The sequence below is a fragment of the Cydia splendana genome, chromosome 21 (genome assembly GCF_910591565.1).
Source record: "Cydia splendana chromosome 21, ilCydSple1.2, whole genome shotgun sequence".
NCBI classification, from domain to species: Eukaryota; Metazoa; Arthropoda; class Insecta; order Lepidoptera; family Tortricidae; genus Cydia; species Cydia splendana.
This window is the reverse complement of record NC_085980.1, coordinates 3294774-3321524: the sequence shown is the minus strand read 5'-3', so window position 1 is coordinate 3321524 and position 26751 is coordinate 3294774. Positions and strand designations below refer to the sequence as shown.

The 26751-nt window shown below is 38.0% G+C and overlaps 2 protein-coding genes across 2 annotated transcripts in view; one reads left to right on the top strand and one right to left on the bottom strand.

The window, feature by feature from the left end:
• The window catches only part of LOC134801323 (myrosinase 1-like), a gene marked incomplete at its 5' end in the record, with an annotated part of 37308 nt that overhangs the window by 5780 nt on the left and 4777 nt on the right, over positions 1-26751 (top strand). Inside the window, 5 exons of the mRNA XM_063773864.1 lie at positions 531-625; positions 1859-2006; positions 23691-23845; positions 24550-24657; positions 25496-26334. Of these exons, the coding sequence (XP_063629934.1) occupies positions 531-625; positions 1859-2006; positions 23691-23845; positions 24550-24657; positions 25496-26334 (1345 nt within the window). The remainder of the gene's footprint in view (positions 1-530; positions 626-1858; positions 2007-23690; positions 23846-24549; positions 24658-25495; positions 26335-26751) is intronic.
• On the bottom strand, positions 9380-11582 carry LOC134801117 (uncharacterized). Its single transcript, XM_063773648.1, has one exon. It carries the CDS (start codon positions 11580-11582, stop codon positions 9789-9791), a length of 1794 nt encoding a protein of 597 aa, XP_063629718.1. The 3' UTR covers positions 9380-9788.

The window sequence follows — 26751 nt, the reverse complement described above, 5'->3', positions numbered from 1 at the left end:
AGCATTAAATAGTATACAAAGTGATCAATATACTGATTGCCTGTTATGCAAATACATTACTATGCAACTGTATTATTATTATTTCTGAAATTATGCAATTCTGCATTTCTAAATAATAATTTCTGCATTTCAAAATTATGCAATTCAAATTATGCAAAATGAAAATTCGAAAATAGTTGTTATTAAAAACATTACACACCCGCCGAGGTGAAGTAGAGGTGGACAAATATGCATATGTGAAGCAAGCAAGGGACTGTCCAATTACGTCATCGTTTTATTTTAGACCTCCCCCTAAAATTATCCAAAAATCATGCTTCGAATGACCCCGTTTCGCTCAGGTTTCGCTACCATCATCCGATGTCCGGACCCCCCCCCCCCCCTAATTTGAAATGACGTAATTTATGAATAGCCTCCAAACCGTTTGAAAAATACTATAAATAAGTGCTATACAAAATTAAAACCTTGTGTGAATTCTCGCAGCGGCTTCTAGTTTTTCTAAGATTTGAATTATTTAACATTATTTGGTTTAGGATCCGTCGGGATATCCACAGCTGTGAACTGGGTGGAACCCGTCACCAACAGCACTGAAAACGTGGAGGCTGCTGAAATATACAAAGAGTTCACGGTACGTAGTAAACTGCCTTATTGTAGGCACTTTACCAATGATTGACACTTTTAAACTTAGTTTACAGCTTGGCAAAAAAGAGTAGAAATTAAAAAGTGGCAACACTGTCGTCCCGTTTTCTTATATGTCGGGTTTTGTGGGCGTATCATACAATCGGCAGCACATCAGAACCTTCAATCGTGGATGACGAGGGTCTTCAATGAAATACGATATTCAACTCACAATCTTTACTGCACAAGACTCATTACAAATCACAGCATTCACAGCACGCGATACGTTTCTTATCTTAAGCAAACCAGTGGATTAGACCCAGGAACCGCCACAGACGTCATCTTCTCCCGTTAGTTCTCATCGTGCTCTCTTGAAGAATGATTGACAGCATAACTTCAACTGTTCTCGACTTCAATTGTTTTGACAGCGCACTCTATGACGCCTTGGCGGAACTGCGTCGAATGCCACTCAGGTGTACGTAACACCCTAGTTTGCTCTATAAATTTGTCAAAAGCTGCGCGATAAAACGCCTCTTGAAGGCGATAGATGGCACATTTCAGCCATTCTCCGACATATATATATATTAGTTTGAAAGGCACTACGACACTACAGTGTTGCCACTTTTTAACTTCTACTCTTTTTTGCCAAGCTGTAATGCAGATGTGTCTCGGTAGCTCAGTTGGTAGCGGCGGGCTGGTCTATAACCGCGAAAATCGAAGTACGCAAATTGCGGGCATTTTTCTTTGTCACTCTAATTACGCCTTCATTGGAGTAAAAGAGAAAGATCCCCGCAATTTGCGAATTTCGGTTTTCGCGGTAGCCTCTCTGGTATCCCAGAGTGGCAAGTTCCGAGTCTCGAATGAGTTTTTCCACTTTTCCTTTATTTCTGAGTTGTGTAGGGCTAAGATGATCGGTTTTTTATCGTCTGTCATCAACCTACATGCCTGTCACGTTCTAACAAGTATGTAAGTGCGAAAGTGACGCGTGACATGACAAGTGATAAAAACACGACCATGATACCGCCGCTGAGCATTATTTCTTTACTTACTACATATTAAGAGGACTGACTGAGGGTTCTCCTGATACAGGTATACATATACTTACAAGGAGGACTCAAGTCTAATTGTATTCAAATTGTACTGTTTAACACAATAAACATTTTTTCATTTTCATTTATGTGGTTGAAATGATATCGTGCGAGAATACTGATTTCCTTTTATAAATGTTATATTTCGGTTACAGTACGGCATGTACCTGGACCCGATCTGGTCCAAAAATGGAGACTTTCCCAGACTGGTGAAGGATAGGGTGGCCAAGAAGAGCAAGGAGCAGGGATTCCCCAGATCTAGATTACCTTCGCTTTCGAAAGACGAAATCGAACTTATTAAAGGTAAATAATCTTAAATTCAATTGGTTTTACTGGATTGTTCGTTTTTCCTTGCACCAACTTTTACGTTTTCTGTTTGGGCCTATGGTTGACTGGTAGAGAATTTTGGCATTATGTCCGCTAGTTTTAGATAATTGACATAATGGTATCTTTATGTAAAGTTCAAATAAATAGATATGTAAATGTAAATATTGGTAAGCGGTGGTGGTGAAGTGGATACCTATAATGCCCGACTTTCAGGCAGGAGTAGGGTTGCCAACTTTTTTTTGGTGGAATATAGTATTTTCCAGAATAAGGCATCAAAAATATAGTACATTTCAAAAAAATATAGTACTTTTAGATAAAATACTAAACATGAGTGTAATATACGTTTAATCGGAAATATAGTATTTTAGCGTACTATATATTATATAGTATTTTTCCAAAAGTATATAGTACAGAGAGCCAAAATATAGTACAATACTATATAATATAGTACGGTTGGCAACCCTAGGCAGGAGGTTGCGGGTTAAAATTGCATTTCCATTGGGGACAATCATACACAGATCAACCTAGCCGTCCTAAAAATCAAAATCAAAATCAAAAATATACTTTATTCATGTAGGCCTAGCAACAAGCTCTTATGAATCGTAATTAATCTTAATCTAATTATCAGAGCAATTTATTGATGTTAATATTATTCCATAATAAAATTGGATTATTATACATATCAAATTTAACACTAAGAATTTCACAAAAGGATCGTCAAACATTAAAAAGATTGTATAAAAAAATACTAGTCTAGAATTTCTAGAATAAAATCTAAATGTCAAAAAAAAAGCATAAGTAACAAAAGAAGTAGATAGTATTACATCGGAATATCCATTTCCTCATCAATAATCAAATGTACCTAATAAATAAATAATCATTTCGAATAACAATTAATCCCACGTTGTAATATCATTCATGTAGTCTTGTGTGGTATAATAAGCTTTAGAAATAAGTTTACGCTTTACATAATTCTTAAATGTATTAATTGATAATTCAGTAATATGGTTTGGAAGTTTATTATAAAATCTTACACAATTACCCATGAATGATTTTTTAATTTTATGGAGCCGAGTGAAGGGCACTGCGAGCTTATGTTTATTTCTAGTATTAATATTATGAATTTCACAATTTTTCCTAAAATTTACAATATTTTTATGTACATACAGAATATTCTCATAAATGTATTGACAGTGCACTGTCATTATGTCAATTTCCTTAAATTTATCTCTAAGTGAGTCTCTATGGTTCATTTTGTATATTGCTCGAATAGCCCTCTTCTGCAGAACAAAAATGGTATTTATCTCTGAAGCACCGCCCCACAGTAAAATACCATATGCCATAATGCTATGGAAGTAACTAAAATATACTAATCGAGCTGTTTTCACGTCAGTTAACTGACGGATTTTGCTCACTGCAAAAGCTGCAGAGCTCAGTCTATTCGAAAGAGTAGCAATATGGGGACCCCACTGGAGTTTAGAATCTAAAGTTATACCAAGAAAAACTGTACTATCAACTAATTCCAATTCCTCATCCTTCACAATGACACTTGTTTGCACATGCCTTACGTTACTACTAGTGACAAACTTAATACATTTAGTCTTTTTCTCATTTAACAATAAATTATTAACATTGAACCAATTTACTACTTTTGAAATGGCATTGTTTACATCATTGTAAGCTTGTTGCTGTCGTTTGACTTTGAAAATAAGTGAGGTGTCGTCTGCAAACAATACTATATCATGGTGGGTCTTAACAAGGAATGGCAAGTCATTTATGTAGATAAGGAACAGGAAAGGTCCCAATATTGATCCCTGTGGTACACCCATAGAGACCAATGACCCAGGTGATCGCTGTCCATTCACATCGACCCTTTGTATTCTACCATTTAAGTAGGACTTAAGTAAATTCAGTGCCGATCCTCTAACTCCGTAATAATGAAGTTTCCTGATTAATGTTTCATGACAAACACAGTCGAAGGCCTTAGATAAATCACAGAAGACACCTAAAGCATCTCGTGACTCCTCCCAGGCATCGAAAATATGCTTAATTAGCTCAACACCGGCATCGGTTGTTGAGCGACCCCGTGTAAAACCAAACTGCTTATTATGCATCAAATTATTAACGTTAAAATGTCGTACTAATTGAGAAAGAACTAATTTTTCAAAAATCTTGCTAAATGTTGGTAGCACAGATATCGGTCTAAAGTTAGTGGGGTCAGAGCTGCTACCAGATTTAAATAAAGGAATTACTTTACTATGTTTCATTAGATCAGGAAACTCGCCGCAATCAACACTGTTGTTAAATATAACTACCAAGTCAGGCGCTACAATTTCAACTAAGGATTTGACAGCATGGACAGAGACTCCCCAGAGGTCATTAGTTTTTTTGACATTAATTGATTTAAACGCCTTTATTACATCTGAGGTACAAATATGTTCAAAATGAAGGTCTCCACAATACTCTGGAGCGTTATGTTTTAATAATGTAACAGCAGATGAGGGTGATGAATTTAAATCCTTAGTTGTGGATACTGGTACCTCGGTGAAAAATTTTTCAAATTCTGTAGCTACTTCTAAATTGGAATCTATAATTTTGTTATCAATGTTTAGTTTAAGCTCTTTAATTGTGTGTTTAGAGCGACCAGTCTCCACATGTATAACTTTCCAGGTTGCTTTAACAATGTCGGAACTACTTTTTATTTTCTGACTTAGATAATTTCGCTTAGCTATATGACAATCTACTTTAAACTTCTTCGAATACTCCTTCACATGTTCTTTAAATTCATCACTCTGATTAAACCGCCGTTCCTCATATAAGGCATACAGTTCACGTCTTCTTCGATTTTGAGGTGAATATCGCATTATAATGATCCATAAAAGTGTGAAAGAATGAATTATACATACTATTAGGACTCATATCGGAAGACAAAAAGGGTAGCGCCTGAACTAAACTTAGCTTCATTCTTTCCACGCGGTCCGAGGTTACTGGTACAAAAGTTATTTGTTTTCTCATGGTATTTTTCCTTAATGCCTCAAATACCATTAATTGACCTAAGTGGTCTGATTCTAAATTGCTGATAACTTTTTTAGCAATAGGAAAAATATCTGTGAAAATATTATCTATACAGGTTGCACTAGTAGCAGTCACTCTAGTGGGCTCCATAAACATGTGGTTGAGATTACAAGATTTAAAAAGATTCAATAATCTACAAGACATTGTTGAATTTTCCATAATATTTACATTAAAGTCGCCGCATATAAGCAATTTCTTACTAGAAGATGATATTTTAAGTAGGGCAGATTCCATTATGTTTTCAAATAATTCAAAATTACTTAATGGCGGCCTATACACACAGACAACAATAAATTGCTCTAATTCTACTGCACTTAGTTCTATAGTCCGTTCAACAGACATGGATACAATGTCCTTACGTTCCTTAAATTTTAACTGACTATTTAATATAATTAATGACCCACCATGTATGGAACTAAGTCTGGTGAACGAACTTCCCGCCTGGTGATTATTAAATTGGGGCATTAATTCATTATTATTTAACCAATGTTCAGTAAGACATAAAATATCAATATTAAAATCATTCAAAAAAAGTTCTATCTGTAAATTTATTCCTCTAATACATTGAATATTTTGATGCACCAGGTGGATATACTTTCCATGTTTGCAGTATTTTTCATTATATTTATTTAAAACTAAATTGCCAGAGACAGAATCTTTTGTCTTAACACCTAGTTTAAATCTATTAAATCATTGGTTATGACTGGAACCAATTCCATGTTCATACTGGCAGTGGCGTAGCTAGGGGGGGGGGGGGCGGCGGGGGCGGCCCGCCCCGGGTGTCACCCATTTGGGGGGTGACACCCGACCGTGAACATCAGTAGTGCCATCTATAAAAATTCGTAAAACTGTGGCAGATTGCACAACCGCCATTAAGGAAATAATATACAACATGCCCACGAGGAACCCGAGAGATTTTGACAGAATATTCCTGATCATATTTAAAGACTAAAATGTCCTATAAACTGTTTTGGAATTCGCCTAGTTTCATAGTCCAGTACCACCAGCAGGCTAAAAAAAGCATCTTTTTATTGTTACTTAGTGCAAAATGTTTTTTTTTATGGCGATGTTGCTACTATGGGACCTAGTCCAAATACTTATTGATATAATGTAAAAAAGTGACAAGTACACTTTGCAAAAACTAGGTTTTACAAAAAAAGTTAAAATTCTTTTTGAGTATTGTTTTACAAATAGCATTTATATTTTATGTAGGTACGGTCAGCCAAGAAAGTGGTCTACCACTTTTCGACTCTATCAATCAGATGATAGAGTCGAAAAGAGGTAGACCACTTTCTTGGCTGACTGTACATTACGTACAAAAAAATTGAAAAAAGAATTTATTTTTCGTGAAATTGACGTACCTAATACTCTAACTCTTTTAATATTTTTTCCTTCTTTGGCCTCGGAAATGCGTGGTTAAAATCTCTCGGGTTCCTCGTTGGCACCTGGTATGTAGCAATAATATTTTGGCATTAATATTATTAAACATATTTTACAACTTTGATTGAATTTTGGGGTGACACCCACAATTTCCGCCCCGGGTGCCACCCATGCTAGCTACGCCACTGCATACTGGGCTGCTCAATAGGAGCAGAATTGTCTGCCAAATTCTTGGCAGAAATGTCAAGTAAATATGATAGCGATAAAGCTATTTGTCTTTTGTAATAATTTGAAAGGCAACACTTGCCTTTAGTCAAAAACACCATAGGCATATGGTATTTACTAACAAAATTGTTAGTGTCAATTATGCTAAACTTACTACTATATGTACAAAGATTGTATAGAGATATATTTAACTTATGTCTAGTGGTATTTTCTGCCTCTGACATTTGCTCACAATAGGGGAATGTGAAAAAAATAATTTCATGCACTGCAAGCGAGTTTAACTGTTCAAAGTATTTAATTAAATTATTTTTGTTCACATTACCCCTATTCCCCATAAGAATAAGCAGTGTTGTCTTAGAATTAATATTACTGTCATTTAAAATTTGTTTTAAGATATTTTCAAAGCTACTGTGAGGCAGACAATTGCTGATTGTACTAAGTCCCTTTAGGTAAAAGCTTAAAAATGAGCTCATATTGCTTCCAATTTCATCAGAATACATAATAACATTAGGTTTAGGTGTGCTTTGTTGTGTAGTGTGGAAGGAGCTATTATCATTTACATGCTGTTGTGGTAAACCGTCACACAGGCTTAGGTCGAGTAAACTGGTCGACGAATGTTCAGTCACTGCACATGACTGGGCATTGGTCAGTGACTCAAACCGTTCTGAATTAAGCTTAATCTGGGATATTAAATCATCCATGGCCAAAGAATATTCATTAATCACCTTTTTAGAACTCTCATTTATTTTTTCTAAGGATTCTATGGAATCCTCCAAACTCTGAATTTTTAATTTTAAAGTCTGTGTGTCGGTTTCATATTGCAATTGACTATTTTCTAACTGGGCAGAATATAAATCTAACTTATCCACTAAATTAACATTAATTTTACAAAATCTCAATTTTTTTAAAAACAATTTATTTATTTTTGACAAGTTTCGGTTTTTTTATTAGTCTATTTAATTTAATATATTTCTTTAGTTTGTTCCCGCTGCAATTTACTAACCTTGGTGTGGTAGTATCATAGGCTAAATCTGTAGGGGCCACAAGGTTTTCAATTGGTGCGGCAACCAACTGAGAGTCGGGCCGGACCAGTTCTTCGAACAAGCTCTGAGAGTGTGCCACTGCTGCATTGTGTTGGGCCTCCTGTAGCTCATAGATTTGTTCGTGGGCGTCGTGCAGTGCTCTCTCCAATGAGTTGATGTCCTTCAGGGCCTGCTCATACGCAGCACTACACTCAGTGAACCTGTCAACCGTCTCCTGAAGCCGGGCCCGCTCTGAATTTACATTATTGTAGTCAGTTTCTAATGAGCAAAGTTCCTTTTTAAGCTTATCATTGCTATTAAGTACTAATAATAGTTCCTTCTCACTGTCTTCCCTTTCACTGAGCAATTGAGCACAAGATTCCTTGGATATTTTCAACTCCAGCAAGGTAAGTTGGAGTTTATCAGTCTCCTGCTGGCGAGCCGCTGCGGCTGCTCTGCGGGTAAGCATTGTAGACAGTTTTGCAATTGAAATTAAACCCAAAAATAAACAAGTAATCGCTCACTCAAGCTAAGTGATATTTAGGTACGTACTTACGTGAAATAGTGACGATTGACTGTATCTACACTGCGTTCTAACCCTGTACAATGATCAACGCTTTATTATAAACACACTTAGTAAATATTTGTGATAAAAAAAAAACCCAGAAAGGAATCCAAGGCGAAAGCAGGTTTCAAATTTATAACCTGTAACGGCTACAAACCTGAGATATTACAAGACACTAGTAAACGTCACTAAAGCACTTCACTTATTATGTATACATAAAACTTAATGTTAAAACTATTTGATTCACACTTTTAATGCTTAATATTACATGAAATATCATTAAAATTAAAATAATTACAAGGGACCTAGCAAAATCAGCTGCTTATCGTTTGACCTAGCCAAAGAGGATATAATCACTACGTTTTAAGAGACGGGACTTCATACATTTGTGCGAAAAAATGAAAAGTACGAGAGTTATTTCCTAATACTACCAATATAAGGAAATTGAGTGTTACCATCACTAAACGTCACTGACACATGACAGGTGTCAACGACAGTGATGTGAAAATTCGATAATAGTGATGCCCATAATTTAAAATGCTTGTTATCGATATCGATGAAATTATTGCACGGACGCGTAGCCTTGATTGGTTCAGGATTTCAGGTTTTAGGAGTTTGATAACAAAGCGAGAGCTGAGAAATACCTTAAAAATCTGTTGACTTCGTTTACATTATACATTACATTACATTATACCGTACTCAATAAATAAAATATATACAACTCAGTTAAACAGACACGATTACAATATGTACCTTGAGCTCTCGCTTATTTATCCACATTTATGAAATAATAGAACACTTTTTCTTTAATACTTTCATTTACGTACATAATCGTTTACAATGACAATTTTTTCCAAAAATAATAGTTATAGGTGTAAAAAAAAACATTCAATTTGATAATTAGCCGGATACAAATAAAAAGGAGTTACTATAACAATTTAAACTAATTTAAAACTCTGTTCAGTTTCCTGATGCTCAAAAGGACGTTTATTTACGTTTACAATAATTACAAACTTCATCCACGGACCTTTTAACTTTCAGGTTTCTTAAGAAATATCATTAATTTTTGGCACACGACTTTTTTTAGTCAGGATCTCACCAATGTTCTCAGATTTTTGCTTGACTCCACTACATGAGCCCTGTTTTTGGTGCCTAGTTAATTGTATTTTATGATGGAGCATTCTGCCTTCGTATGTGAGGTAATGTGAATTCCCAATTAACAGGAACAAATCCTACTTCATAATTATCGCCACCTCATCTTTCTTGAATACTTAGGATTACTCAGTTACTTTACTTGGTGTGTCAAATAGTTTATGCAAGTTGGCTATTCTGTTTCATTTAATTAATAATTGATGTATATTTGACAGCTGTAACATATATTATACAAAAAATCCATATTGTAATCCAAATACCAACTCGGAATAGCTAATTAACAACAAAAAAGGCCGGCGGCAGCGGCGCGCCGGCGCGGCGCACACGTCTACTTTTAATCTATTTTGCTGTGCCACCTTGCTCTGCCTTTTTTAATACATCAGCAGTGTTTTCTTCTCCCAATGAAAAAACGTCATTTTGTCTACGACATTCATTTCGTAGAAGTAACATGGAAAAAATTACTGCCAACTTCTCAGCGCAGTCAGCAAAATGCTCAGGGCATAACCACGATGTATCAATGGACCCAAGCATAATAGTTTTTGAATATTGGGTCACACCAGAAACATACAGCATGGTTTTTATATTTTCTTCAAATACCTTCGTCAATACCATGATTTGATTGCAAAGAGCAATGCTTGGGTAGGTCAGCCTAATGTCATTTTTGTCCCACTCCCTTAAATATATGTATCTGTATTCGCCCTTTCCTGTTTGCTCATCTGCTTGAAATACTGAGCAGCATCTGCTGCAAGTAAGGCCGTTTAATATTTTTTTTGCCACAAAACCACTGACGTAAACCGCTGGCTGGTTGTCGAAATTTACTAAATCTTCATCCTCCTCCAAATCTTCTGCCAAATGCAGGACAGGCACGTCGTCCTCAGGGGATATCTGCTCGTGTGGTTCTTGAATTTGTTGTTCATTTCCTTTTTCTTTTTTCGTTCCAAAAACGACATCGTGGAAATCGAAAATTATTCGGTTGTCGTCTTGTTCACAATTCGCACCGCGTAGTGCTGGCGAACTTAAGCGCGTCAAAATTGACGATTTTAATGCTGAACCAAAATGGTAGCATGTCGGATTCCTGTTTGTCGGACTGTGTTGCCTAATTAATCCAAAAAGATTTTCCAGCGAATCCTGGTTCAGTTGACGCAGGTTTAAATATTTCATTCCTCTGGCGTTTACAAAATCCCATATATCCTGAAGGGAAGAAATTGATATTATGTATCCTTTAACACACCTAACATTTTTCAAGGTAACATTGTTGCCAGCTTTCAAAAATTTGAGACTTTTTAATTTTTCTTTATATGTTCTCCATTTGTTATGATGAAAACTTTTTTTTGATACGTTTTCTCGTTTATTTTTTTTTATGTCTTTGTAACTAGCCGGACCATTAGTACAGTCAAAGAGCTGATCTAAATCTTCAATAACTTCGGCAGTCTGCATTAATTCATTTTTGGCAGTGTCATCAACTGATTCTGCCTGTAGTTTCAGTATGGCTGAAACCGTATTACTTAATATTTGTGCTGCTAGTTTAACTTTCATTTTGCTTTTATATTTGGGCAGAACTGCTCGTTTCGAAATTTTCATGAAATGGAGAGTGTTTCTATTTTTCTCCTCGAGTTCGATTAAATGCTTCCATTTGCCTTTTTTAATATCCCACAACACTTCGCCCCCTTGCAAAAAATTATTCCTTATAGATTTAAATAGGTGGGGTATATCATATACTGTAAAAAATTTTGTTCCATCAACAAGGAAGTAATTGGCATCAATGGAAATTCCGCTCAACCTCTTTAGTAAATTCAAAGCACCCATATTGGTAGGTCCTTGGTCGCAAACTGTACCAATTACTGAGAATCCTTGTTGAACGACTCTTTGTATTATTGTCTTAATTATGACCGACAGTCTTTCTGAACTGACAGTTCCTTTAACAAAATAATGTGCTAAAGGCTGTTTGTATTTTTTCCTTACACCTTGCAGCATGAACACTAGGGCGTGATCAGCAATGTCTGCTGATCTACCACCTTCGTTTCCAAGGTCTTGGAATCCATCGATTTTGTCAGTAGTGGTATTTAGTATCAGTCGTTTTTTAAGGGCCATTTCGTCGAATAGAATGACACATATTTTGTCTTGATCATTCATAACTATTGGTGATTTTTTTAAATGCTCCAACAATTCCTCATTGATCCCAGTTTCCAATCTCATTTGTTGGAGGACCGTTTGTAGGGTTCTGATGCTCGGCAGAGGTAACAAATGTCTCAAGAATCGATACACTTTTGGTGACTTTTTATAAATGGAAAGAGCTAATCCTTTGTCGGAATTAGTCCATCGTTTAGCCTGTGGTTTTCGTTTTTGATTTTTTACCGTAGATGTAATAAGTGTCTTTAACACGGGTGACTCAATAGAGTCCAATACTTTCACTTTTCTTTGCAACATCTTTATGGTCATTTTATTTTGTTCTAATTTCTGCAGAATTTTTTTCTTCCGGGGACTCACTGTGATGTCTGAAAAATAATAATGAATCAAATTAATGATAATAATGTAAAGGCCTGATCACTGGTGGCTTGGGTCTCTCCGCTCTGCTACTTGGCTGTGGACTGTGGTCATGGTGGGCGTGAAAATTTGTTTGTTTATTTATTTGTTTATCCTTCTTTTACGCTAAAACTGAGTAACAACGGATTGACGTGATTCTTTCCATAGAAATCGGAAAAGTACTTTTTACCACGGGAAAAGTAGAATTCTTAGGTTTGAGCACAGAGAAATAAGTAAGTATAGAGTGCTCACTCCATACATCAGTTTTGTTACTAAATCGCCTATTATTGTATCCCTTCAAGGGATAAATTAGCCTTTGTACTGCCCATCCTGTGCTATAAATTTGTGTATTGTACAATAAAGAGTATACATACATACATATTTTCATAGTCGACATCTAGCGTCAAGTAGTGCATTAACAGTACTGCTACTCGACAGCAATACATGTCGCGACGAACGAAAATAATGCTCAACAATTTTCAGCTAATATTACAAGCAGAAGGACTTGAAAATAGATTTGCAATTTGTTGAGCATTCGGTCGGTCGGTTCGGTCGTCGCAACATCTATTGTCAAGTAGCCGTAATGATAATTAGTGCACCAAACGAAAACAAAAAATTCACTCACTGTGACGTGTCACTTATGGGACACCCTGTATCAATTATCAATAATACCTATACATACCTATTGACACGGGGTGATCTTTTGCTACTTCATTTGGTATGAATTTCTCCGAGGAATGATAATTGTGATCATGCATAACATGATCTGGAGGTAGATCAGGCCTGGTTACTGTTGCTGATGGTACACCTGCCTTCGGGGGAATATTTTCTAGTGGAGCTGAAAAAAAGAAACAGTTTATGTCTCATTATACTCAAACACACATACCCTAGCCTAGTAGTAAAAAACCGGCCAAGTGCGAGTCGGACTCGCGTTCTGGGTTCCGTACATTAAGTCCGACACGCGCTTGACTGCACATTTCTAATAGGTTTTCCTTTCATCTATAGGTAACCTATTTTGTGGGGTGGGGGGTGATGATTTTTTTCCAAATTTTAGTCCCAGTAGTTTCGGAGATAAGGGGAGGGATGGTCATATTTTGTCTATTTTCTTAAATAACTGCTAAACTGCGAGTGACATAAAACAAGTGAGTCTAAACCGTAAAATTATTCAATGTTAGTATGTGTCACAACAGTTTAAATTCGATTATATTATGATTATTTATTTATTCATTTTCTTGTGTTATGTGTGTCAAATTTCAACTTAATTGGTCTAGTAGTTTCGGAGAAAATAGGCTGTGACAGACGGACAGTCGGACAGACAGACAGACGCACGAGTGATTCTATTAGGGTTCCGTTTTTTCCTTTTGAGGTACGGAACCCTAAAAAGCACGAACCGATACCGCGGCCATCCCATCGCATTCCCGCGCGCCATACGCCATCGGGCACCACTAACCTCTCTACACGTTGGCCCATCATAGTGGGCCACTATGATGGGCCATCGTGTAGAGGAGCCATATCATCACTTTTTTGCCCTACAAAGGTGAAGGAACAGAATAGGTAAGTGTGTATATATTATATTAAATAATCGTTTAAATTAAGTTGTCCATTGATATTTAAGTATTGTCAATAAATTAGTAAAATAGCTTACCAATGCCCATTCCAATATGAGGTATAGCTGGTACTGCGCTAGATACAAAAATATGACATGGAACCAATATTTTGATATAAGTATAGACAGCTTTACAAAGACTTAACTTACCATCTACATCTACATTCAGTAGCTCTGGAGTATTAGTCAGATCCATCAGCACTCGATGTTGGCTAGGCAGCACGTCCCTTTTTTGTCCTAAGAAGAAAAAGGAATAAAATATGTTGGTATTATATGTAAGTATAAGATATTCATGTTAATAATCGAACGCATTTGACTATAATAGTATCTTACGTAAACAAATGAATTTTAAACATGGAGGCCACTTTTGGGGGTAAATGAGAAAATGAAAATAATGTTTTTTACACTATATTGTGTTACATATCAAATGAAAGACCTCATTTTGAGAATCTCAGTTTTTTGTCATTTTAAAATAAATCGTTTAGAAGTTATTTAAGAAAATAGCCAAAAAATTGGAAAAATATTTTAAAAATATTTATTTACCTATAGATGACAGGAAAACCTCTTAGAAATATGCTTTCAGGCGTGAGTCGGACTAATTACTTAGTTTTTGATCCAACCTCTACGGGTTTTTAAAGGTAATTCGCTCGCGATTCACATATAAAAAATACATTGTAAAAATTGGGTAATGTACAGAACCCTTAGAATTGGAATGCGAGTCCGACTCGCACTTGGCCGGTTTTTCAGTAGAGTACTTTTAACTAAGTATAGTTCTTACCCATTATTGTTTGCGTGGTGGTTGACGCAGAATCTAACGCAGACACATGGGCCTGTTTTTTCTTCATCGGATTGGGCGACGGAGCTGAAATTGATAAATTACAGTATAATAACTAATTATAATTTCGTTTAGTTTGAAAGGGAAGAGAATGAGCAGAATACTACAAATAATTTAATGTACGCATGAACCATTATTAAAGTTTTTGGCAAAATATTCTCTAATGGTACAAGCTTTTATCGCTGTCTGTACCACACAATAAGTAATAGTACTACAGTAATATAGAAAGTTCACTCCTTCACAAAAGTCAGATTTAGGTATAAGATTATGCAAGCCGCCTTCCGCCTGCAAGCAAAATTGAAACTTATAACCGCGCACGAACCGTGAATCTTCTTTGCGCGCCGCATTTTTATGACCGAGCTGTGAGTGTCGGCACGGGGTTGTCACTTGACAAGTTTTTGTACCTACTGATTTATTATTTTTAAGATAAAAATGTAGAGCGACCGGTGGCCTAGCGGTAAGAGCGTGCGACTTTCAATCCGGAGGTCGCGGGTTCAAACCCCGGCTCGTACCAATGTGTTTTTCGGACCTTATGTACAAAATATCATTTGATATTTGCCAGTCGCTTTTCGGTGAAGGAAAACATCGTGAGGAAACCGGACTAATCTCAATAAGGTCTAGTTTACCCTCTGGGTTGGAAGGTCTGATGGCAGTCGCTTTCGTAAAAACTAGTGCCCACGCCAATTACTTTACCTGCCAAGCGGACCCCAGGCTCCCATGAGCCGTGGCAAAAATGCCGGGATAACGCGAGGAAGATGATGACGATGTAGGAAATACAAACGTTGATTTTGTAAACATATTTTTTTTCCGGAGGCATACCTACTTCCGTGAGAATCAGACATAATAATGTCTGATTCTCACGGAAGTAGGTATGCCACAGCCGTATTCCTTTGAAAATATCGGCGTGATTCGGGAAATGAATTAGAGATTCACCAGATATGAAATATCTATCATCATGTCTAGTGAATCTCTAATTCATTTCCCAAATCACGCCGTATGTCGGTCAGTTCCTAATATTGTTTCTGGGCAGCCAATACTCAATAAATTAAGGATGTTTATTTTAACTATTTAATACCTTTCAATATCGTCCGGAATTAAAACAAAAATTCTGCTTCCTTGTTCTTCCATTTATTCAGACATCCGTAAACAGAACAATATCTTTTATACGGATCGAAATTTAGGTTTTTAAGCCATTGTGTATTTTTAATTTTACGCGAGCGCAACGTGATACGACACGACTATCGTGCGAGCCGAGCGGCAGCCCACTGCCATGCGTCTACCCGGGAGGCACGCCGGCCAAATGTACCTAAACTGCGTAGTGACACCCCCCTGTCAAAGTACAGATACTTTTCTTTCCACGGGCAACGAATACTCACCAAGACAATTCTAACAACCTCAAAGCCATTAGTTAGCGTTGTATTATCACAAAGTTCCCATGGCCACCTCCTGTCTCCTCTCCATCATCAAATCAGCTCCATGTCATTCCATTAATATATATATATATATATATATATATATATATATATATATATATATATATATATATATATATGCAAAATTTCAGCTCAATTAGTAATGGGAAAGTTGGTCAAACTTAGCCTCCTAGATTTGACCCACAATAACTAACATACATGCATACTAACAGGGCAAGTTAAATAAATAAAAGTTTCTAAAAAGATGAGAAAATTGAAATTGCCATAAGTAAGTATACCACATCATACTAAACTCAACCTGCAAAAGTGTATCAAGTCATGTGCATAAAGTACGACCTACAGACACCTACGTATCTGAAAATTATAATATGTAAGTACTTTTGCCTTGTAGGTACATGATCTCCGGTTCGATATCCTAAGAAACCTAGTCCTAAGACTAATCCAAATAAGCCCTATTTTGATTGTGAAAGGTCAATAGCAGAAGCTTAAGTTAAAATTCGTGCCTGCGCTAATTTTTGGAATTAAAATGCATTTGTAACACACTAAGATGATGAAGATTAGTAGTATAGGTAAACAAGACACATAAGAATAAAATACAAATACTTACCAATTACATTTTGCTTTGTGGATGGCGCAAGAGGAGTTTTGCTACCTGAAGGTGGTACTGGCGCCACTTCCTCTATGCGGCTTGGCGCTGAAGCTGAAATACATCAAAACAAGCATTCTATAAATATATAATTACTCGTAGTACATACTCACATATTTGTTCTCGAGTATGGATATTTTTATATATTTATATACTTAACTATTGATATATTATGTTATACCTACTAGTGACTTCCCTCGGCTTTGCATGGATAGTTTTAGGGTAGTAAAATGTAATTTTTAAAGGCCTATTTTTTTTAATTAGCATAAAGCCCTACTGCTGGGCGCGGTGGAACTACGCATGTGGCGTGGGTGCAAAAACGCTTCTTACCAAAAAGTAGGTAGGTAAATACTTCCACAGCAATGCACGCGTGGCCTGTTCCGAATTGCCGCCCACCCACGTACATGCTAGCGCTCATAGCAGGCGAAACCCCACTGCGGCGCACGCAGAGCACGCCACGGACAAATGCCGTACATGGTGGGGGAGCGGGGGACATGAGAGCTGTGCACCTTGTTTGTAGTTATTAAAACCATGAGGCCTATGCTCAGCAGTGGGCGATAAAGGGCTGATCTGATATGATGATGATGATGATGAAAACCATGGTGGCTACTTGCTTACCATTAGGCGGGCCGTATGCTTGTTTGCCAGATTGCCACCGAAGTGGTATAAAAAATCATAGGCTACGGTGATTGCTTACAATCAGGCGGGCCGCATTATGCTTGTTTGCCAGCGATGTGGTATAGAAAAAACATAGGCTACGGTGACTGTATACCACCTAGCGGACCGTATGCTTGTTTGCCAACGAAGTGGTGTTAAAAAATATAGACTGCTCACCATCTGGCGGGTCGTATGCTTGTTTGCCACCGACTTCGTAAAAGTACACTATTTATTTATTATGCAATTTTTTCATATACCCATTATGAATATGAATAAAATTTTAATTCTGATTTTAATGTTTGTGTTGTTAGTTCTAGATACTTTTCTCTTGTTCCATTTATTTATTTTTCTTCTTAGGCTAGGTCATTTATAACATGAATATAAAAGTAAAATACAAAAACACAAAAAAAAACAAAAAATAAGTATTAACACATTATAAAAAACCTAACCTAGCGGGGCAAAGCCCAAGCTGCCGGTGGTCAGGGCCGCAGAGAGAGGAACCGGCGGACTATCCGCGCCGTGTCCAAGATCACCGCCTTCTGCATCTGACCCTTGATCCAACCACCTAGCGAGAGTCTCTCAAGATGTTGGTCGAGACTCTTCGCTATTAGACCGTTCACTGAAACGACTATCGGGACAATGATCGTCGAATCAACATCCCACATAGCGGTTATCTCGTGAGCCAAGTCTAGGTACTTACTGGACTTGTCCTTCTCGGCTTTCACGAGATTCTCATCATGTTTATTATTATACTAGCTGGTCTTCGCGTGGAATATGATCCGTGCCGTTTTCTCAGTTATCTACTTATCTGTCTCGTTAAATACGTTCCAACATACTGATACCTAAATGAGTGCCGAGTTTTGTAGATAATTAAAATGTGCATGCACATTTTATCCTTTCCCTTTCGTCACACTATTGGGCGAATTAAAAAAAAATTGGGTGTAACCATAGTCTAATAAAACATGGTCTTCCATTCCCAGAGTGACACGGGGCTACGTCACAACAACATGGCCGCTATATATAGCGCTATCGCATATTATCATATAGCGCTGTCGCATGATGACGTAAGCCCATGTCAGTTAGGTGACCTACAAAAGACGGGAATGGAGTACCAGGCGGAGTATATTATTATACCATGGGTGTAACGGTTACCGTGAAAACGTAATACACAGAAGGATAGAGGTACTTTCGCAAGTTACGCTTTAGCTAGTATGGGTAAAATGTATACAGGCAGTAGCTCATTTTGAGCAAGATTCTATAAGTAATTAGGTACCTTCGACTATTGCCAGCGGAGTTGTGCTACACGCAGGCAGCACAGGTGCAGCAGGGACCTCTTCTTCCATGGGAATTGGGGCTGAAGCTGAATGATTATAAAAACATGCAATACAGTACACTTAATAGTTCAAGCAAAGACAATTTTTATTTTGCATATTAAACGTCATTGCAGAAAAATACTGGCCTATTTATTATTCTTACATTACAATTTGATAAAATATATGTACTTTTTTCATATTTTATATTGCTTACAAGTTTTACAGCCTAGATGTACTCGTATGTATGTACTTAAAAGACTTCTATGAGTTGTATGGCTTTAAAATAAAGATTATCATGTCATAAGTAAACAATGAAAACCATTACAAACTTCCACTACTTCTGAGATATTGATATTAAAATAGTGTCAGTGCTAGACAAAATATGTCCTTCCTTCATCTCCATCTTGCAGCATTAAAAAAAACCGGAACAGTTATTTTTTTACTGATCTATAGCTTTTAGATTTTTCCCTGTACTTGTAGTAAAAGACGATGTTCTAATCTAGAATTTCTAGATCAACGGAAAATTAAAATTAAATTTTGACTCCCTTGAGAGTGACGAAATATTATTAATAATTTTTTTTTGGTGGCATAAACAGCCATAACTTTTTTGAGCGTTAACTTAAGTTAAGTTAAGTTTGTTTTTTTCATAGCTTTAAGGGACTGTAGACCTGAGTATATGGTTTTTACTTCAACTAAAGGGTCTTGACAGACAGACAGATGGACGGACGGACGGCCTGTTGCCTCCTATATATGGGTGATCCTAAGGGTTCCGTTTTTTCCATTAGATTTACGGAATTCTAAAATTGTGAGGCTACCAGAGGCACAAGATCGTAAGTGGGTGCTGATGTTTACCTCAATATATTTGTTTAAAAATGATCAACTTACTCATTATATTTTGGGTCGTGGCTGCCATATTCTGCATTTTGGATGATGACGCAATTGCAGCTGTTGCAATATTGTCAACCATGGGTGTAGGAGCCAAAGCTGAAATATTAATAAAAATATTATAATGAATACTTTTCAATAAATTCATTTAAGAAAAAACAAGCACCAAAAGTTAAAACAAAACAAAAAAAACAACAAAACAACAAAAAACAAGCTTTTGCTCTCTATTCTAGGTTAGATTTTTAAAGGATGATTAGTTAAATTCTTATACCTTTAAACAAGCAATTCTTGTATATTTATTTATTTCGGGACTCTCGGAAACGGCTCTAACGATTTTGATGAAATTTGCTATATGGGGGCGAAAAATCGATCTAGCTAGGTCTTATCTCTAGGAAAACGCGCATTTTTGAGTTTTTATATTCTACACGTGCAGCCTCTGGACTAGTTATACGCAGAAGACTATCAGTTCCCTGCGCGTCCAATATAATAATGGTTTCAGGATGTTGTTGGGGCTGTCCCGCTTCTGCAGCGCATCGGGCATGTTTGCACAAGCTCGCACAGACGACTACTATGCAATAATACGCAAGAGAACTGCCTCGTTGCTCTGCAGAGTGCGGGCTAGCTCCAACCCCATCCTGGCTACTGTAGCGGGCCGATACGACTCACCTATAATGCGGCATTTTGAGCGTGTTTTAACCGCTACTAGGTGATTATTATTGTTATTGCTGTCTGTGTGTGTGTGTGTTTGTCGATTTATGATTTTGTTCCACTAACACTTAGTTTTTAATATTAATTGTTACTAACCATTATGGGCCATTGTTGTCTTTTAATAAATAAATTAAATTAAATTAAATATGTTATCCGAGCAAAGCTTGGTCTCCCAGATATTATTAATATTAAAAATAGTTTTTTTAACTGATTGATTAGTGATTACACATACCTTTGCTTGCAACATGTTGAGGAAAATCTTTTAATTGATGGTCACTCAATGGTTGTGCAGAGAGGTGCAGCTTAGGGTAAGCCCTTTTTTTCAGGCGATTGCCTTTTTTGTTGAAGTCCTTTGCTTTGAAGTGATCTCCACAAACAAAACGAACTTGGTGAAGCTTTTCAATTGGTATATGCACTAGATCTTCTTTACCAACAATTTGAACCCAAGTTCTACACCTGCAAAAAAACATAATTCTAATTATTATATCTTGAGTAGATATAGAGCTCTAAATTGTTACAAAGTTAATGGTTTCTAAAGACTATGATTTCAAACTGAATTAGATAGATAATAGACAGATAGATAGAAAGGTTGTTATGGAGATAGTTTGAGAACCTGAGAAGGACATAGGATAGTTTTTATAAATCATCATTAACATTCTACACAGACAAAGTAACGGGCAGAAGCTAGTATACATATAATATTATGCTACTTTGGCTGTCACTGTATCTATTTGATTCTGACAGTACATCATGAGACAAATAAAGTTAGGATAAACCCTTTTTTAATTTAAGTGTAATTTATTTCATTATCTTATACATTTTACATATTATGTATGTATAAAACTTTAAGAAACTAAAACCCATTCTGAGCCATGCCGGGTCCAAAGGTCCCCATCATACTAGCAGCGTTACCCCGCTTTATGGCGATGGAGACCTGTTGGACAAGCCATGACTTAGAACAGGGGTCATTCCCCTTTTTTTAATTGTTTAGGGGTATATAATATATGTCCAAGTTTCAAAACATCGGATTCACAATGCCCTGCTATGCCTATGAAATGGTCCAAATATTTATGTTTATGAGAAAGATGGCACTGCTACCAATTTAACTATGAAACAAATATTGAATTTTTACTACATTTATTATTGACCCCGGGAACAAATAACTAGCAAGTACAATGTACTTGGCTTGGAAACCTATTTGTAATTATCAAAATAAAAAATATGATACAATTTTATTGCCAATTAGTTCTGCTAATGTTGCCCTAACCCTAAAAGCTTTTGAAACTATGGGAATTCCTGAAATACAGGAAATATGACATCTGGACATTTTGACACCATGATATGACATGTGGACGTTTTTTACATTTTGGACATTGTGAGACCTAGATATTTTGATATTAGAGCATCATAACATCCGGACTTATAGACATCTGTATTATCACATCTGGACTTTCCGTCATTAGGACATTATTACATTCGGACTAATTGACGATGGACATTATGACACCTAGCCTATCTGACACTTGGACATATATGCCCCTAAACAATTTGAATAGATCGATCAATTTGTGAATACACACTTGTGGAAATAATCACTCTGAAAGTGAAGACTTTTAAACAGGGGGGAAATTTATTGAGGAATATAAATATGTTAAATCAATATGATAAAAGTAGATTCATAATTTAACAAAAAGTATTCACAATCAGTTGAGCCGTTTTTGTGTTTTCAATAAAAATAATATTTTCTTGTGGTTATTACATGGTTATTACAGATGGCAGATTAGAGCAAGCCAGGCGCAGAAGGCCCTAGCCAACTAGAGTTAGACTAAAGCTAACTTCACTGTGATTTTCATAGCCATGACGGTGCACGTGTTATTTAAATATCAATCTCATACAAGTTTTATGTTAAAATCACGTTTTCTCCGTCTGGGCTATCACAATCACTACCAATTTAGCCTTGGCTAAGTCTATCAGTACAGTCCTGAGATAGCTCATTTATATGAGATAGATACTTCCCAACAGTGCACCAATTAATTGTGCGCAAGCACTTGTGCAAAATCTGTTCACGATTAAAAAATTACAATGTCTTTTTTTTTATTATTGTCATCGACGGTCTACAGCTCATATTTTATTTATTATTAGGTACTTGTAAAGCAGGCAGGCAATTCCAATAACTGATAAATGTATGATCTTCTTCTTCTTGTTCGTGTTAGGGGCTATATATAACATGTATGCAACCATCGCTGATCTATTGTGATCGCCACCTCTGTGAGGATGTGCAACGGCGTCTCCTCTACCTCCATACAAAGACGCCCCAAAAAATATATGATACTCAGAGTCAAATTTATTTATACTTAAATACTTTTATATGCTGTGGAGTATATGTGCTTCTAGTGATTTACGCATTCATGATAGATGACGCATCGTCATAAATGCCATGAACGAAGATTAGGAAAATGAGAAAGAAATTTTACATAAGAATATTACAGACAAACTAAGACAGTGAAACCCGACAATTCAATATATTTAGTAAATAATTGCTTGTAAATCTTATAATGACAAACATACCTTTGCTCATCAATCGGGAAATTGGCAAAGAATCCCGGCCGGTGCCTTTCTCTAACGCCACAAATTTCAAAAATTGCTCTTTCCACCCATAATGAGTCTCTATCTCAGTAATCTTACTCAAAAACAGCGGACGGAGGAGCACACTGCTTCAACTCGACGTCTTTTGTTTGTGAATAGGAAAATATCACACATAACTAAAACACTACGGAGGAACTTAATTGCTCAACTCGACGCATTGCACTGTTCAGATGGAGAAAACCGAATGAATGATAGAAAACAAGTAAAACACCACGGAATCACAATATTTTCTTTTCATCACGGTTTAGTTTTGAAAATTGAAGTATTTGACAATTCTGCCTTCGTGTTGCCAGTTTATTATTTATCTTGTTAGGTTGGCCGAACTGAGACGAGATTTCCATACATTATTTTTTTATATAGGAGTTTCGTAAGACTGGACCTAGCCTCAAACTAAGCCAGCAAAGCTTGTACTATGGCTACTAGGCGACGATATACATATCATCATCATCATCTTCCTCGCGTGGTCCCGGCATTTTTGCCACAGCTCATGGGAGCCTGGGGTCCGCTTGGCAACTAATCTCAAGAATTGGCGTAGGCACTAGTTTTTTTATGAAAGCGACTGCCATCTGACCTTCCAACCCAATCCAGAGGGTAAACTAGGCCTTGTTGGGATTAGTCCGGTTTCCTCCCGATGTTTTCCTTCACCGAAAAGCGACTGGTAAATATTAAATGATATTTCAAGTTCAGAAAAACTCATTGGTACGAGCCGGGTTTTGAACCCACGACCTCGATCCGGATTGAAAGTCGCACGCTCTTACCGCTAGGCCACCAGCGCTACGCCGCAACGACGATATACATAATTATATAGATAAATACAAATACATAGAAAACATTCAGAACTCAGGAACAAATATTCATGATGAACACACTACAAATAAATGCTCTGACAGGGATTTGAACAAGGGACCTCCTTCATAGGCAGGGTCACTGACTCACTACCCACTATATAGGCTAGGAGGACGTTTTACTACAATATGTATTATTTCCAGGCTCATCAGATTTCCTCGGCCTAAACCACTATACGACCTACCTGACATCTCCGTCGAAGGGCAGCCACCCTGTGCCCTCATTCGCCGATGATGTTAGCGTCGACACAACAACGGGTAGGGAGAAGTGGACGCAGTCGCGTAGTGCTTGGTTGAAGGCAAGTTTCTTATATACCCCCGCCATTCTCCTCAGACCTCACGCTGATCCTCGTTCTGCTCCTCGCGCTGGCGCGATTTTGACCTCTCTGGCCACACTGCTTTACTCGCGACTCTCCGCACTAGGTATTGCCGGTCCTTTGACTCGTGCCAAAAAACCGATAAAGTAGGGAGCGGTGGGCATGACGAGGAACATGACGTGCAGCATGACGAGTGATATTCACACACTACGTCTCTGCCCACTTTTCTCGCTTCTCCCCATGCCACTCACTCGACGAGTGTGTGGCAGGGGTATTGTTAAAAGATCAAATTTAGGTCATATATATACATACAATTTCTTGCTGGGAAAACCGTCATAAGGGTAAGGAATTAAGTATTCTCGTATTTGTCTACGTCACTCAGACGCAGTCGGAAAAGAGCTTCACTCCAGCTTTACCGATCTTCTGAAAGTAGAGTATGTGTACAAACGCAAGAATTTAAAGCGACGAGAGAGCTTGTAGACTGTTATTCCTTATAAACGGTCTCCACATTTACCTTTTCGAAGTTCCATTTCATAGTTCCGTCGAACGATGTCGGTATTTCTAATATCGTATAAGACCTCATGGATTGTATGTAGGTACTTCTATAGTGTTTTGTTTTTCTTTTTGGCCAATCCTCGTCACAGACCAAAAAGAAAAACGCAACACAATAATCTTTTTCTCGACAGAGTAAGCCCGACGGTCTGTACAAAGTTTGTCTGCTCCTCAACAAGCGATACGACTACCCTCTCATCTTCGTCACGGAGAACGGCTGGTCGACCGACAAGGGGCTTCAGGTAAACTCGTTTCAAGTTAATGAGGGTTTCCGCGATCGAGATTTTCACTAGATGGCAGCACCGTGACGAGAGGTATTTTTGGCAGCTGCTGTCAAAATCCACCAATAAAAAAAAACATGGTTGAACATGATTGGTGGATTATGACAGCTAGACCTCTCGCCACGGTGCTGTCATCTAGTGAAAAACTCGATTGCGGAAACCCTCATTGTGACAGACGGACAGATAGACGCACAAGTAATAAGTGAGTGACGTCATGACAGCTGACGTTCGTGTTTCCACTCGCGAGCTTTAAATGTTTTAAAAATGTCTAAGTCATTATTAAGTTAAGTGTTTACTATCAGTGAATAAATTAGGTTGCACATATAAACTAGTAGTGTTTTCTCAGTGTTTATTAATCAAATTACAGTGAATAAGTGAAACAAAAAGTGGAACGGCTTTTAAGCTCACAATCTACCCACTACATTAAGAAGGTCTTAAATAATAATTGCAGCTATCTTTTAGTTATAGCCTTATCGGTGAGTTTGAGTGGGACGTTCCTGATTCTCGAAACTGGTTAACCGCGCGTGCAACTAGTTATTAATTCGGGAGATCTTATAAATTAAAAGGATTTCTTATAAGACCTACATTCCGCGCCATCTATTGTCAAATCTTTGAACCTGCTTATCCGGTCGTTAAACGTCGCAACATGGCTAAGTGTGGTGGCTGTGGAAAGTTCTATTCGCCGGCAGATGGCGCTACGTGTTCCAAATGTTCGGGGACATATGACAGAAACTGTGCAGGTTTACCTGCGGGAACTCGTGTGCCTGTTGGATGGATTTGCCCAGGATGTAAAATTAAGGCGCCTCGCCGCAATAACAACGATGACACCCCGGTCAAGATCAGTCAGTATGCCTCAGAGGAACCACCCTCCGTGCCTCCCGTCCAACAGGGCGCCCAGGGCGTCCTGCCCGCCCCACACGCGCCCACCGGCGACTCCCAACCCCAAGACCTTGCGGAAGAGCTGCGGCGTTTTCGCGCAGACTTTTCATCGATGCGTAATGAAATTGCTGGAGTTCGACAGGAGCTGGCAGAGCTGCACAATTCATTTAATAATTTCAACGCGCGCATTGAGCTGATCGAGGATAGAGTGAAGCGGCTTGAGGACCGTGTGGAAGATGAGCAACACTCGAACCCAGGGCACGAGCTGGCTGCCACGGTGGCTGAACTGAAAATGGAGCTGGCTGACCGCGACCAGGACCTCCTCTCTAATGACCTGGAAATCACAGGTATCCCGGAACTACCCAATGAGAGCCCGTACCACCTGTTGAGCCTGGTTGCGCAGAAACTCGGCGTCAGCCTCGATGAGCGTGAGATAATCTTTGCGGAGCGAGTAGGTGTGCGCCGTCATCTTCAGGAGGGTACCAATGTTGCTGCAGCTGCCACAGGGTCCTTACCAGCGGGTGGAGCCGCGGCTGCCTCGGAGCCCGCGTCCGGTACTGCTAGCGTGATCGCGGCGCCTGCCACCGTTGTGGGGAATTCGCGCCCGCGGCCGCTGGTGGTGCGCCTGGCGCGCCGCGGTCCGCGTAGCGACCTACTGCGAGCCGCTCGCGTGCGCCGTGGAGCAGACACGGCCGACTTTGATTTACCTGGGCAGCCCAGCCGTTTCTACGTGAATGAGAGACTCACCAAGCTAAATCGGTCACTGTTCTATAACGTTCGTCAGGAGTGCAGAAGGCTCGACTGGCGTCAGCCGTGGACAAAAGACGGGCGAATATATGTTCGGCGTCATAACGACGCATCGCCTCGTCGCATTCGTTCCGTGGCTGACATCAGTCAGGTTTTTGGCACAGTTTAGGTTCGACGGTCCCCGGGTGTATGAGCCCAACATGTAGTACTTACCTTATATACGCACCAATACTGTTAGTCATAGTAAATAGTGATAGTAATACTGTTAGTAAATACGCACTAATGCTTATGATAAGAGCCACTAATTCTGTACATAAAACATATTATGTTACACGCTTGTACCTGTTGTTTAGTCAACATTCACCAAACATTAAACGCTGTAGTTTTTCTAACCTGTTTCCTTGTAATGTTGTGCTATCGTGAGTAGAA